Source organism: Agelaius phoeniceus, chromosome 20 (genome assembly GCF_051311805.1).
Source record: "Agelaius phoeniceus isolate bAgePho1 chromosome 20, bAgePho1.hap1, whole genome shotgun sequence".
In the NCBI taxonomy this organism is placed as follows: Eukaryota; Metazoa; Chordata; class Aves; order Passeriformes; family Icteridae; genus Agelaius; species Agelaius phoeniceus.
In genome coordinates, this window is record NC_135284.1 from 5,878,969 (window position 1) to 5,893,046 (window position 14,078).

Here is a 14,078-nt window from a genome sequence, read left to right on the forward strand (position 1 = left end):
AACAGGCTGCTCAGGGCAGTGGTGGCCTAAACAACCTTAAGGGCATTTAACAGCCATGTAGATGTGGCATTTGGGGGACCTGGTTTAGGGGTGGCCTTGGCAGCACTGGTTGCACTGGATCTTGGAGGGTTTTTCCCAATAAACAACTCCATGATTAAGGATCTCACTCACCAGTTTGATCATCAGTGTCCAAAACTGCAAGAGAAGAAGAGAGAGATTTGGTGAGAGTCTGAAAAGCTGGGAGAGAAGTGGTACCAGGCAGGGGCTGAAAACCCTGAGGGAGCTGCTGAACCAAAACTGCTTTTTGCTGTTCACCAAGGGAGGCTCAGCCTGGGCTCTGATCAGGACAGGTTCAACAACTGACAAGAACTTTCTCCAATACTGAGCTTACAGAACAGTTAAAGCTCCCCAGGGATAAGGGATCCAAAGGGATGTCTCAATTTTTAAGACAGCCTTGGAATGTGTGCAGAGTTTGGCTTCCCAGCACTGCACCTGCAGCAGCCCCTTCTTGTGCCAGTTCCTCTGCTGTCACACAATCACCAAGGGATTGAACAGAAAAGGATACCTTGCATCAAAAGCACAAGGTAATGAAAGAATGTAACCCAAAACTGCTGTCTTAAATCTTGGGCCATCCATAGAAGACAAAGCCTAGAGAGATGTGTTTAAGAAAACAACACTACTTTGGACAGCACTGAGAAACAAATGTATGAAATCAAAGTGTTAAAGGGAGTTTCTCTTTTAAGTAATTTACAAATATGTGGGGTTTTTTTTCAAGAAATCCCCTCAAAGTGCAAACTGGCACCTGGAAAACCAAGCCAGATATATTCTCTACACACCTGTGTCCCCTCACAGCCACCTGTGCAGGCCCAGGAGCACTCTGGTGGAAAGGGAGTGAAACCCCAGCTACCCCAGCTGGGCAGCCCTGGGAGCCACTGCTCTGGGCACATCCTGAATCTCCCAGCTGCTCTTTGGTGGCAGTTTCCTGCCTGGGCAGGGCATTTCCCTGCTGGCTTTGTCAGGTACCACGAGCCAAGAGGTAAGAGCTCAGCACATCCAGTCACGTACAGCCACACACCAGGTGTTGTGAGGGTGAGGCAGTGCCCAGTGGGATCTGTTGGGGGCATACACAACACCAAGGGTGAAGGATGCACAGCCCTTGTGCTGCTGCTGCAGGGCTCCCACAACTCTCTCCCAGGAGAGAGAGGAGTGGTGAGCAGAGCTCTGTACAAAACACTCCCTCCTTCCTCCTCACTCTGCTGCACCAGAAACATCAGCCAAGCTCTACTTCCTTCTACAGCTGTCCATAAAAAGGCTAAACCTGGAGAAGAGGCCCATGTTTGCTGTCTCTCACCTAGATGTTGAAGGTCCTTCTCCCTGTAGAGGCGAGTGACCCTCTCCAGCAGCTCCCATTTCTCACAGCAGCCTTTGTAGTTGACGAAGTTGCGGGCCAGGATTTCCTTCAGCTGCCGCACCGAGAGCGCGTTGATGTCCCCGACGCTGGTCAGGTCAGACAGGGAGGCCTTCCTGCCCAGCACCAGGTTATCCTCGGAGTCACTGGACTGGGGGAGCACAAGGGAATCATTCCTGCCCTCAACACCCTCAACTGTCATCAAAATCAACTTCCAGCATGTGTGTTAGCAGGGATTCAGGTTTGGATGTACAGAGAAGTGGCTACTTTGAATTCATCTACCAGGAACACAAATCTTGAGATAGAACTTAATAATTTCTGCCATGGTGTCCAAGTGACACCAGTTCTTTCTGTATGTGGAGGACAAGATGATGCCACAGAAGGGGTTGATTTGGTTTGGTCATTCTCAGTTACTTTTCACATCTGGTAGCAAACCCAGCCCAGGAAACCTGGTATTCCCTGCCATCCCATCCCATCCCAGGACACACAAACCTGTATCTCATCCTCTGCTGCTGCTTCTTCTGCTGCATTCTCAGCTGCTGTTCCACAGGCTGGGCTCGGAGGCACGTGACCATTGGCCTGGAAGAGGAAATGAGGCTTTCACCAGCTGTGGGTTTCTGGAGGGAAATCAACTCCAGGACAGTGCCACTGTCCAGAGGCCCTGACCTCTGGAAGGACACAGGCAGGACGAGGCACAAGCCAGGCACACTCACAGAGGGTTTTCCCTGGGCAGCCCTCACACAAAGTAACACTTGCTGAAGCTATAAAGCTCCAGTACAGAACTCCAGGCTGGATAGGGAGGAGACCAAATTTATACACAAATTTGTAATTGTGTGTGTACAGTCCTTCCCTGAGGGTCACACTGTGCCCTGGGGGAGATGTCAGAGCTCTCAGGGCAAGGCTCTGCAGAACCCTCCTCTGACAGCTCAGATCTCACAGTAACTGGGCAAACAGAGTGGGCAAACAGAGACACCAAGTGAAGGAGCAGCAGTGACAGGGCTGGAGGAGAGAAGCTGGGCAGTTGCTTTGAACTCTTGATCAAATGAGCAGTGTAATTTCAGCTGACTCACCCCCAGCAGCCACTGCTCCCTCTGGTTTCCTACTGACAAAGAGACTGTAATGTTACCATCCCACTTATCCAAGTGGGGACTTGTTAATATTTACAGAGCCCAAGAATAACAATCAGGATCAAAGAGCCTGAACTGCAGCACCATGTCATGCAAGTCAGGACAAGAAGCTGAAATGTATCATGGGGCAGTGAGGGAAGAGAGCAGAGCTGGTAAAAACTGGAATGGCAATATCCAGAAAAACAGGGAATGAAAGTGCCTTTTAATGATATGTAAAAAACATTCTCCCAGGAGAACTCTTCTTTTGAACTAGATCAATCTGCTGAGGAAGCAGAAGGTACACACATTTTCACAGCTCTGGCCCACAGTGAACTGAATACACCCATTAACTTTGTAACAGGACAAGGAGCAGATGTCAAACACTGAGTAAACTTTCCTTTAGCAGAGAGCAGAAAAACAAACAAAGCAAGGTCAATAAAAAATAATTAAACTCAAATGCCCCTGCCGAGGTTCATCAGAACTGCAGGTTCATCATAAACCAAGACTTAGCAACAGACTCAGGGTTTGTCTTCTACTGATCTGAGTGCAGGAGACACCAAAAACCTCACCCAGCCCCCATCTCCTCTGATCAGCTCCTGCTTCAGGCTGTCCTTGTTATCTGGCACAGGAATTAAAGAACAGTATCAACTATTTAATTACACCTGCAAACACGTGCCAGAAGCCATGAGCAAGTACCAAAGGAAGCAGTCACAGGAGCATCTTGTGGCAATGGAAATGTGGAGCAGAGCACCAGAGAAAACACATCCCAGAGCAGTGATGATGTTCTGAGAGTGAATGCTCAAGATATTCAGCACTGCCCACCAAATTCAATTCCATAATGAACAGCACATCAAAGTCAGTGACAGCAAGTCACAGCTTTACACAGCAAAACCACATGCAACATCCTAGCAGTTAATCCAAAAATGGAGATGAATGAGTTTGCAAAAGATGGTTCTGGCCAGAGATTGTACCTGTTGGTGTTCCTGAGCTTCTGAACTTGAGATGGGATCTGCAGACACTGAGGACTCATCGTGTGAGGTAGGAGAGGCCAGGCTGGCTGGGGGGTGACTCACAAAGTCTTGCTGTTCACGGGCACTGGTATTAAATGTGTTTGTTCTTATCTGATCTTCCTGGGTAATTGCAGGCTGCTGGCCAAGGATCAGGAATACCAGGTCCTCCTTTTCACGACAGAACTCTGTGGAAATCTCATGGAGGGCCAAATAATCTCGCAGATCCTTCACCTTCATCTTGATCAGCTCCTCCCGCTGAAAAGCCGTGGCTCGGAAGCGCTGGCAGAGGTGGCAGAGCAGGGGCCCACCCTCGGGCTGGTTTGAGCAGGACGTGCAAAAGTTCTTCTTACAGTCCAAGCAGATGTGCTGGGAGAGAGAGGGGAAAGAGTCAGAGCCAGCCCTGCCCTGTGCCAGCAGCACACGGTGCCACAGGCAGCAAGGAAGCAGCAGCTGCTCCTAAAGCACAATCAAAACCTCCCATCTAGGAAAAAGTGCCAAGTGGTCACCCACATTCCTGGAGGAGAAAAAGGAATGATCCCTGAGCAATCACTGAGTCTTTGAGAAGCCCCTTTCCCACTCCATTTACCCAGAATGAAATGTGAGATCCTGACAAGATTCCCTCACATGACAGGAATTTTCTGCACCTGCTCATGCAGTTTAAGCCAGAGGAAATTGAGATTGAGGCAGCAGACTTTGGGTGAATTCCATCTAGTCTAGCTGTGCACATTGTAAATTCCAGCTAGTTGTGCACATTGCTCTGTGCATTAAGAAGCTCCAACACTGAAGGAACTACTTAAAAACATTTCTCTTTCATAAATACCTGCTATGAATGATGTTCCTCCCTCATTTTTTCCCTCCAATTTGCTGCAATCACAGAATGAATCTTGGTTTCACCATAAGAGGGACAGGGAACAGCAAGGTCTCACAGACATCAAAGAATCTGACATTTGTTTATACAAAAATAGCTTATTTTGAAAACAATATGCACACTTTATACCAGTTAGTGCTAGACAGAAAGTGTTGGAAGTTTTAGAAATATCACTCTATACCAGTTAGTGCTAGACAGAAAGTGTTGGAAGTTTTGGAAATGTTATGCCCCAGACAGTTAAAAACTTTACAGATTGAATTCTGTTGTTAAATGTTTATATTTGATACTGGTTCTGATCTTGTCACTCAGGGCTTGATTTTCAGAAGTTCCAAGCACTCACAGTCCATGCTGATTTCTGCAGAAACTTGACTGCTCAACCCTTTGGAAAGGCAAATTCTACATTTTCCAATAGGAATAGCAGCAGAACAGCCACGTTATGTGCTTGTTAAAAAGTCCTGGGGGAAGACAGAAGTGTTTTCAGTGCTGCTAAAAATGCCAATTCACAGTCTCAGAGGAGCCAAGCACCTCTGTGGGATCCTGACATCCTGATCCTTCAGAGCTGTGCAAGGGAAAACACACAGGTGGAGCTGAAGTAATAAATACAAACTCAAAGACCAAAAACTGGTTTATGAACTGCTCTAGTGATTGAAGAACTTCTCTGACTTCCCAGCTGAAAGACAGCAGATGTTTTACAGGTGTAAATACACTACTTGCTTACAAAAGCTCTTTCTGATGCCCTTTTCAGCCTCCCAGCTCCCCAGTTACCATCTCCAGGCCTCTCATTTAGAGCCTGTACTACACTCACAGTGACACTAACTGGAAAGAATCCCAATTTCCTGCTCAAGCATTTTAAGACTTTAACATTTCTACCACAGAGAGAAACTCTTGAAACCTTATCTCAAACCTGCTGTTTGGGGGCCTGCCAAGGAAAAGCAACTTGCACCAATCACAAAGCAAGGCAGGAAGTGCAATTTCCACAGAACATCCAGTTTGGAGGAGTTTTCCTTAACTTCATCACCATAAAAAAAATTAATATGCAATTGACTTTTTGTGACCCTGTGATTGCAGGAGCAATCCTGTTCCTTGGGGAATTCTTAGGGCAGAGGCAGGAACTGATGGCTGTGTGTGCCTAGAGCAGGAGAACAAAACGAATGCACAAAGGCAGAGAAGTGGAAAATAATCCTGTTATAACACTGCCCTGTGAATCCCCACCTCTGACATGGCAGCAATCAGATGAACTGAGATTTAAAAACCCCAACAACACAAAAACTACACAAAACAACCCAAAACCCCAAAGCAGCCCCACTTTTCTCTGGCAGGGGAAGCCTCCCCATGGCCTGCAGGCTGCCAAAGTGGCTCCAAAGGGAGCTCCTGTATTGCCAAGGACCTTCCACCAGCCAGAAAACCCCTACTGGAGCACTCCCACCTTGAGGTATCACAAAGCAAACACAGCACAAGGGCTCTTCTATCAAACATGTTCTTGCAGTTAACAGTAATCCTGCCTCAGTTATCAAAGGATACATTTGGGAAGTGAAAATAAACCCTGGCATGTCTCTGACTTAGCAGCTCAGCACTAGGATTTATCTTCAGAGAAAGGAAAAAACCTCCCCAGCCTGTATCTGAGCAGCAAGTGTTTAAACATGGATATTTTGGCTACATCTCAGCATGAAGCAGCTCTTACACTTCACTGAACTCTGACTGGAAGAGCATTAATTCAAGGCACTGTGTGCTCTTCAGAAGGATTTGTTTCAAATGTTGTTGCACATTAAAACTTTCCTAAAAGGTCAGGCCACATCTGACTGCTGCTCACTGACAGCACAGTCAGCATGGTCAGACAGCCCTGAAATGCTCTCTGTGGGGAGGTTTGCTGGTTTGTTGGGTTTGGGCTTTGTTAAAGCAATCAAGGCCATCCTCATGGTCACCAGTGCAGAAGGAATTCATTTTTATCCCCTGTATTTCAGAATAAACATTAACTGGACACTGCAGTTCAAAGGTGCTGCCTCTCCCAGGAGAGAATGCAGCTTTCCATGCTGTCCTTGCAGCACTGTGAGATTTCACACACTGCTCCCTCCATAGCAACAGCACTGAGGAGTTCCCATGGCTCACAAACACACCAGGCTGTTCCAAGGGATGTTTTCATTACCCCAGAGGCCTCAGGGGTGAGCTCTGGCAGCCCCTCCTCAGCTGTTCCAGCATCCCCTCCTGCAGCACAGGGCTCCAGTCACCCCCAGAGATCCCTGCTCAGAAGGGGGAAGGAGGCCTGGGAGCTCCCTTTGGAATACAGAATATAAACCTCAATTTCCCTGACAGCCTGCAGCAGCTGGGCATGAGCACAGGTACAGAGAGCAGATCCCACAGGAAAAGGAGGAAGCTGCTGAGGGCAGGAATGTTTCCAGACCCTCTACAATTTGTGCACCAGAGCATTCCCTCTCTGTCTGAGTCAGAGAGCTCAGCTGGAGCCACTGTACAAGACACTGCTCTAAGGCAGCTCATACAGAACAGGTTTTTAGGAGACACTGGGGAAAACAGGGCTGCCTGAAATGGTTTCATTTCAGAATTATCTCCAGCCACTATTTGCAACCAAGCCCAAGAGCAAGTGCTGGGTCCAGGGTAACTCTCTCCACAAGTGTTTGTGAGGACATGTGGCTGAATGAGGACAGTGTCAAAGACAAAATTACAGAGCCATGAGCAGGGAGGGCCCCACTGGAGCTGAGCCAGCACCAGGAGCAGCCCCAGCACACTCACACACCCCAGAGTTTGTCACCAGAGTTTGATTCCTGAAGCTACTGCACTCCTCAGTGCAAAAATGCATCTACACCCCTGCTGCCCTGGGAGCAGAAAGCAGCAGCTCTGCCAAGACCCACCATTCCTCAGATGTGTGTCCTCATGCATAAATAAAAAGTGCAAGGAAAACCAATTTATGAACTTTCCCATATAATCTAAAAAGGCTGTGGCCAGAATCCACCATTATTTTTAAATTCTCAAATCATTAAGTTCAGTAACTATAGATCAGACACTTCTTAAGCCACAGAGTGTGGACACAGAACGATTTTCCTCACTGGAACATTTTCAAGCAGCATTAAAGGACCCACCATGACCAAATAATGCCCCAGGCAGGGTTTGCTGTCAAATTAAGTCTTGTAGTACCAATTATTTTGGCATTTATACACCCACAAATCAAGTTTACAGGTAAGATAAAATTGATCTGGGTTTGGTCTGGGGCGATTTCTGCTCAGCAGTTCTACACACACCCTCAAAAAACTTCACTGGCTTTTAGTTTGAGCAACAATAGTTTGGAAAACAGGCAGGAAGATCTTCCTTTACTGAAAGCACAAACATTATTAAGCTTCTTGCCACAATATTTATTTTTAAAGAAAATTAGTGCTTTTAAATAAGAAATTGAATAACTTATGCTCAAGTTAATGCTCCTTTAAGTGATTATCAGCAGTTTGGCTTTTTCATTGAGGAAATCTGCTGAAGGATTTCCAGTCACGTTTGTCACTCTAGGACATGGACACTGGACTCTCCAAGGTAAAAAAAAGGGAAAGTTTCATTCTGACTCCAACATTTATAGATTTCCAAAAGTGGCAGTGGATTGGAGGATGACAATGCCCCCTCTCCAATGACACTGGACAAACCAACAGTCCATCAAATTTTTCCTCCACCATAAAAGAATGCAAAACAATGAGTTATTTACAGAAAGTATGTGAGACAGTTCATTACAAGAATGTAAACATCAGAAGGCTTAGAAAAACTTAAAAAACCAGGGTGACACCCATTAATTGTGACAGAATGGCTGAAGACCGTGCACCAAGGTGAGCTGTGTTCTCCCATATGGGATGTGCAGACCTGAGGATTTGTGTATAAAATGTGTGTCTGTGAGTGAATGAAGGCAGGGCAGGCTCAGACTCACCTTGCTGGAGGAGCTGTCAAAGTGCAGCCCACAGGCTTTGCAGCTCTGCTCCGAGGCAGTGGGAGAGGGGAAGGAGCTGTAGCCAGGGTTGGAGTAGGCCTGGGCTCGGGCTGCCGGCGGCGGCTGCATCTCCTCAGGGGAGCCATCCACACAGAACCAGTTACAGCAGCTTGCCCACATAGTACCTGCCAGGAAAACACTGTCAGAGGCTGGGACACAGCCTGCCAGCCCAGGGACAGCAAAGCAGCAAGTGCAGGTCAGTGCCCATCCCTGGTTCATTTTTAACAGCGTGTTTGTCAGTGCTGATCCTTCCTCTGACAAGTGCACACAAAGCCCACGCGCTCAGTCCAGCATGATGCAGCTTTGGTGAAAAGGGACAAATAAAGATCAAAAGAACTTTATTACTGGGACTTCACAGAGTTAAGAGACTACAATGAAGATAAGATAAATTTTATGTTCCACTTGGCTATATCAGATTCTGAGTTTGCTCTAACAGGCTGTTTCTATTTCACATAAGCTGCAATACTTATCAGGATGTAATAATGCATCAGGAAAAGAACACAAAAGCTCAAATTAGATGGCACAGAACAGTTAAATAAAATCAGCAGCAGGATCATAGATGGCCATTCCTCAGCTTTATCCTAAATCCCTCTACAGATTTACAGCTACAAATCCAAGAAGATGAAATAAAAGCAAGGACAAACGAGCCACTGATTTCACACACTGCAGTTCTAGGCTGAATTTACAGCATTACAAGGCTGAACCACCACTGGAACAGCAGGTCAATGTCAGTAATGTAAGAAAATCAAACACTGGCTTTGGTAACTTGCTTGGGAAAACAACTGCAGCTGAGACACAAAATCACTTGTTTATTTTTTTCAAGTCAAATTTTATATGCAAAATATACACACACACACTTACCAAAAATCCTAACACAGTCCAGTGCAAAATGCTCAGTTCCAAAGTCTTCTCAGACCACTTCTGCTGCAATATTCCAGAAATACACTGCTATAAACTTGCTTTTGGGAGTTTACAAAGAAATCTGAATTCATCTGGGCATTCAGTTTCTGGAGCACACACCATGTGTCACCACTTAGGGGTAAACTGAATACAAATTGCCTCCTCTGCATTTCTACTCTCACATGGGAGTTCCTGAACTGTTTCTTTTATGTCTTAAAAATCAGCTCCCTCACTGATAGTGTTCAGCAACTGCTTGATTTTAGAAACTTCTGGAAATAAAACATCTCTCAGCTGCCCAGCCAATTCATTGCTTGTTACTCACTAAGTATTGCCACTGTGAAACTGCAGATTCCCAAGGGAAAGGGGCTGGGAAGGGAATCCTAAAGGTTATTGGGTATAATAATTTTTTGTAAGCTGTGCTGAAACTTTGGGGCTGATGTACTTGAATTGGGAAGCTTTTGCACTCTGTTGCTTTAGTGGCATCTTTGATCCTTTCAGAACCTGGCTGAATTTGGCTGCTCAGAGTCCCTGCTGTCCTGCACAGATGCTTTTCAAAGCCCACAGTGTGAGCTGAGCCAGGAGCCCTCCCTGCAGGCTCAGCACATTGCAGAGTTTCAATACAAATCTACACATTCACCCCATGGATTCGTGGTGGAGCTGATGTGCTCATTGCTGCACTGGAAATGACACCAGATCTCAATAAATAGTGTGGATTGCACTTAGGCTGCCAAGGAGATCCCAATAAATACACAGAGGAAAGCACTGCACCAACAGAAATAATCTATCATTCATCTCTATTAGCTTTGCCCTGCAATCAAACACGCACTTCAGACGGCACAGATAAAAGAAACAATTACCCTTTTTCTCTCTGCATGTTCATTTCCAGCTCTCTGTCCCACTCAGAAGTTAACAGAGCCTTTCTTTTGCAAAAACACAGAATTTCTACTTGAAATCACGTTCTTTGGGAGGTTTAATTTGTTCCTAGGAATCACAAATCTAAACAACATGAAAGCTGCACAGCCCAACAAGCATTCACAGCCTCCAGAGCAGTGCAAAACTGCACCCAGAGTTCAGCTCCCTTCCTGTTTCAAGGACCCCTGCAAGCTGAAGGCCACCCACGATAACAGAATACACAAATGCTACTGCCTGCCCCCAAAAACTGTTTTCCTAGAAAAAGACAGCCCACTAATTCACTCTGGAGCATTGCAACATGTCAAACATTGGGAAGAAAAACACAAGGCAGCGCACAAACTGGGATAAAATAAGACAGAGCTCAGCATTCAGCTGGGGTTGTAGCTCTGTGATTGCCAGGAATTAAAAGGCCAACAAAAAGCTCAGATGTTGCTTTAGAAGAACCTTAATCCTGCTCAACTGCAAAAGCACAGAAGGGAAATGCCCATAAACAAACAACAACCAGGACTGTCCTCTGATCCATAACATTTCTCCTTAAAAAGGAGCACACATGCAAAACACCTCTGTAGCTGCCTACAGCTGCACTAAGGCAGCAGCAAGAAGCACAGGTAAGATTCAGCAGCTGCTTCAAGAGAGATTTTCCATTGTTCTGGACAGGATCAGCTTTAGAGCCAAGGAAATGAGCACTGCCACTGATAGAGGACTCCAAGTTACAAGCAGAATGCCTCACTGGAATTTCAGGATGATCATTTCCTTAATAACTCTTACAATGTTTGCTACAGAAAAATTATTCCTTTATTTATTCTCTTACCCATCTGGAGGTACGTGGTCAGCACAGCCCAGGAACTGCTCATTTCCTGGATGGGTGGGTGGGTGGATGGATGGATGGATGGATGGATGTTACAGATGTGGCAGTCTGAGGGTCAGAACCAGAGAGTCCTGCCCTGTCTAAATCCTGTCAATTCCCTGCAAAGGAGCTGCTGTTCTGCACCCAAGGAGCTCCACAGCTCCACCAAAGTGACAAATTAATGCCCAGATAAAAGAACACCCAGTGGAAAAAGCTACTTGTGTGTTGTGCTCCAGGGTTGGGAAAATACTTACAGCAACTTGGCTAATAACAGTGTGACAGCTTGGAAAACTTAATGACAGCATGGATTTCAGGAACATCTTGAATAAAAGATGTGGACTTACTGGCATAGCTGACATTCCAGGCACTGCTGATAGCAGCATTATCCTTGGACAAGGTGCCTCTACTGCCTCATGCAGCCACAGAAACAACTGCTCGAGCCACACAGCTGAGCTGGGTTTGGCAAACTGGAAGCTCCATGGCAGGCACCCAGCAGTGACTGCTGGCAGCCAAAAACCACCTGCCCTAAATGCTAAGGGCACGTTGTGCTTGGAGCATCTGCCAGGGCAAGGGAGAGGGAGTTTCATCAAGGGTGGAGACACAAGATCAAACAGTCCATGCTGGACCTGCAAACACATCCACCCACGTGGCAATCAGCACCCTGGGAAGGGGCTGTTTCATCTTCTTTCTGCAGTTGCTTTAAGGAAAGCCAGAAGAAATCCAGTAAATGGCAGGGAGGTGCTTCCCATGGACAAAGTGGTGCCAGCACTCCACCATGCTCTGCTGGACTGCTTTTATTGATTTGATTATTTTTTTTTCCAGCATGAAGCTGTGCATGCCACGACTCTCTTGACTGGATTTAAACAGAGGAGTGAAATTCATTTCATCACCAGTTCATTAACACGTTCTACACAACGCCAAGAGTTCTGCATTAATTTAATTCTGAAGGAAATACCAGTGATGTCAAAGTTTTCCTCCCATACATAGTTGAAGATAGAATTCATAATGCAGGCCTGGATTCTTCTACTTCCCATCTTCATTTAAAAAAGTGTTTGAACTCAGGTTCTCACTCCATATGCAATACCACTGCCATAACCTTGCTAGCTGGAGTATCAGGGCTCACAGCCTCCACACAGGATTTATTACACAATTATTACACATGCATGTGTAATAAATGGATTTCATCAAAGGCTAGGCTGTGGCTGCAGAGGGAAACTGTGGTTTATGTTTGAATATAAAATTTGCCTTTATTTTCCTAAGGGTACAAACAACAAGGGACTAGAGCAAGCCAAGGAATATCTCAGAATCAATGAGCTTCCAGCTCTGTATAATAAAGCTCTCAAGGACTGGGCCTGGCTCCTTTTCCTGACTGCTCAGGAATTCAGCAGCTGGAATGCAGCAGCACCAAGGAGACACTTGAATCAAGGGATCAAAAGGAGCTGAGCTCCCAGGAGCAGCTGATTGCACTCCCACACAAGAAGAAACCACAGCAGCAAGTAGTTCTGCTCCTGAGAGGCCTTTAACCACTGGAACAGCAGGGCTGGTGACCCTCGAGGCCACTGCAGATGGAGCTGGGCGCCAGGCAGGGAGGGAGGTGCAAGAGGGCAGCTCTGGCAGGGGCAGCTTCCCTGCAGCGCTGTTTGCTCAGCAGCCCCACGCCTGCCCTGCTCACCACAATCAGCTGCTGCTCCATCAGAACACCCAGCTCCTCTCTGCCCCTCACCCATGGAGAGACTGCCCCTTCCCTTCCCCCTCCAGAACCTTCCACAGCCTTCAGGACCTGCAGAGAGCAGCTGCTCCACACCAACACAGGCTCTGTGTCCTTGTCATGCCAGCAGCCCCATGAAAATATATTCTCCCTGATGTCTGCTGTGAGATGGGACCAGGAATAGAGCAAAGTAGGCTCCAACTCAGGAATAAAGGCAAAAAAACCTTTATTAACCTACAACTATATAAAAGAAACACACAGAACTCAGAATGAAAACCTCCCAAAAAAGTCACTTCCTTTTCAAACCAGAACACTCCTCCACAACAGCAGTGAGACAACTTTCAACACCACACACCAACCCTGGGATAATGCTGAGCACAAAATCATTTGTTCTTGCCACTTCCAGTAGTTTGAAGATCATGGAAATTGTTCAAGAGGCCAGAAAGAGACAGTGTGGCTTTAAAATACTCATGTATCGATAGGTCTCTTTTAAAATTACTATTTTTGTTATTAATCCCTGCAAAATGGATCAGATCTCACTTTGATGAATGCTGTTTGAAATGGTTGAAGTATTTAATGAGTTAACCACCTTGGTGCTCCATTAATAGTGTTGCACAATTGCTCATTGTTACAATTTACTACTTTTTTTTTTTTATTTCAACAAACCTGCACTGATAAGAAATGCCTTGCTAAAATTAGTTTCACTAATGACCTACCACGTCCAAACTGAATTCATAGTAAGGTCAAAAAAACAGTATTTGCTTGATAACAGAGCTATAGAATAATCTGCTCAAATGCCACTTATGCACAAAGCATTATTTTTATCAGCCTTTTTTCCAGGCACAGACCTGAATTATGATAAATGGGAGCAGCCATATGTTGGGACAGCTGGAAAAGTCAGCAAATGAGCCACTTGCAGAAGGGACAAGGGAAGGAAGCAGGTTGCCAGTCTGAGCATGACATTTGCAGACGTGATGTCTCAACCAGTACAGAGCAGGAGAAAAGAAGAGATGGGACACAAATCTGTCACCAGGAATGTACATCTGATTTACTGTATAAAATAACTGGACTGAAACTGTCAGGTTTTTATGTAGGGATAGGAAAAAATATGTTTATGAGTAAAGGTACTACTTCACCTGCCCAAGGTGACAGCATGCACACCTTGAAAAAATGAGTAAATAAATACCAGCACTGGATCACAGCTAGAAACAGGAGCATTCAGGTGGGGGAGACACAAGAAATTGTGTTATGGAAGAAGGAAACACTTTTCCATTTTGTGCTGTGCCTTCCAAAAGCCTGGAGACATCTCCCATCATCTCTAATCATCTAAATATGCAACAAAGACA

The 14,078-nt window shown here is 45.9% G+C and overlaps 1 protein-coding gene across 5 annotated transcripts in view; it reads right to left on the bottom strand.

The window, feature by feature from the left end:
* RFFL (ring finger and FYVE like domain containing E3 ubiquitin protein ligase) overlaps window positions 1-14,078 on the bottom strand; it is a 29,289-nt gene that overhangs the window by 2,772 nt on the left and 12,439 nt on the right. For 4 of the 5 annotated variants that reach the window (XM_077188565.1, XM_077188566.1, XM_077188567.1 and 1 more), the window contains 5 exons: window positions 8,306-8,490; window positions 3,486-3,890; window positions 1,901-1,987; window positions 1,352-1,559; window positions 172-195 (listed from right to left, as the gene is read on the bottom strand). In XM_077188565.1, the coding sequence (XP_077044680.1) occupies window positions 172-195; window positions 1,352-1,559; window positions 1,901-1,987; window positions 3,486-3,890; window positions 8,306-8,485 (904 nt within the window). In that variant the 5' untranslated portion in view covers window positions 8,486-8,490. Of the gene's footprint in view, window positions 1-171; window positions 196-1,351; window positions 1,560-1,900; window positions 1,988-3,485; window positions 3,891-8,305; window positions 8,491-9,226; window positions 14,077-14,078 lie in introns of those variants that run through there. The other variant, XM_077188569.1, reaches the window with a different exon arrangement.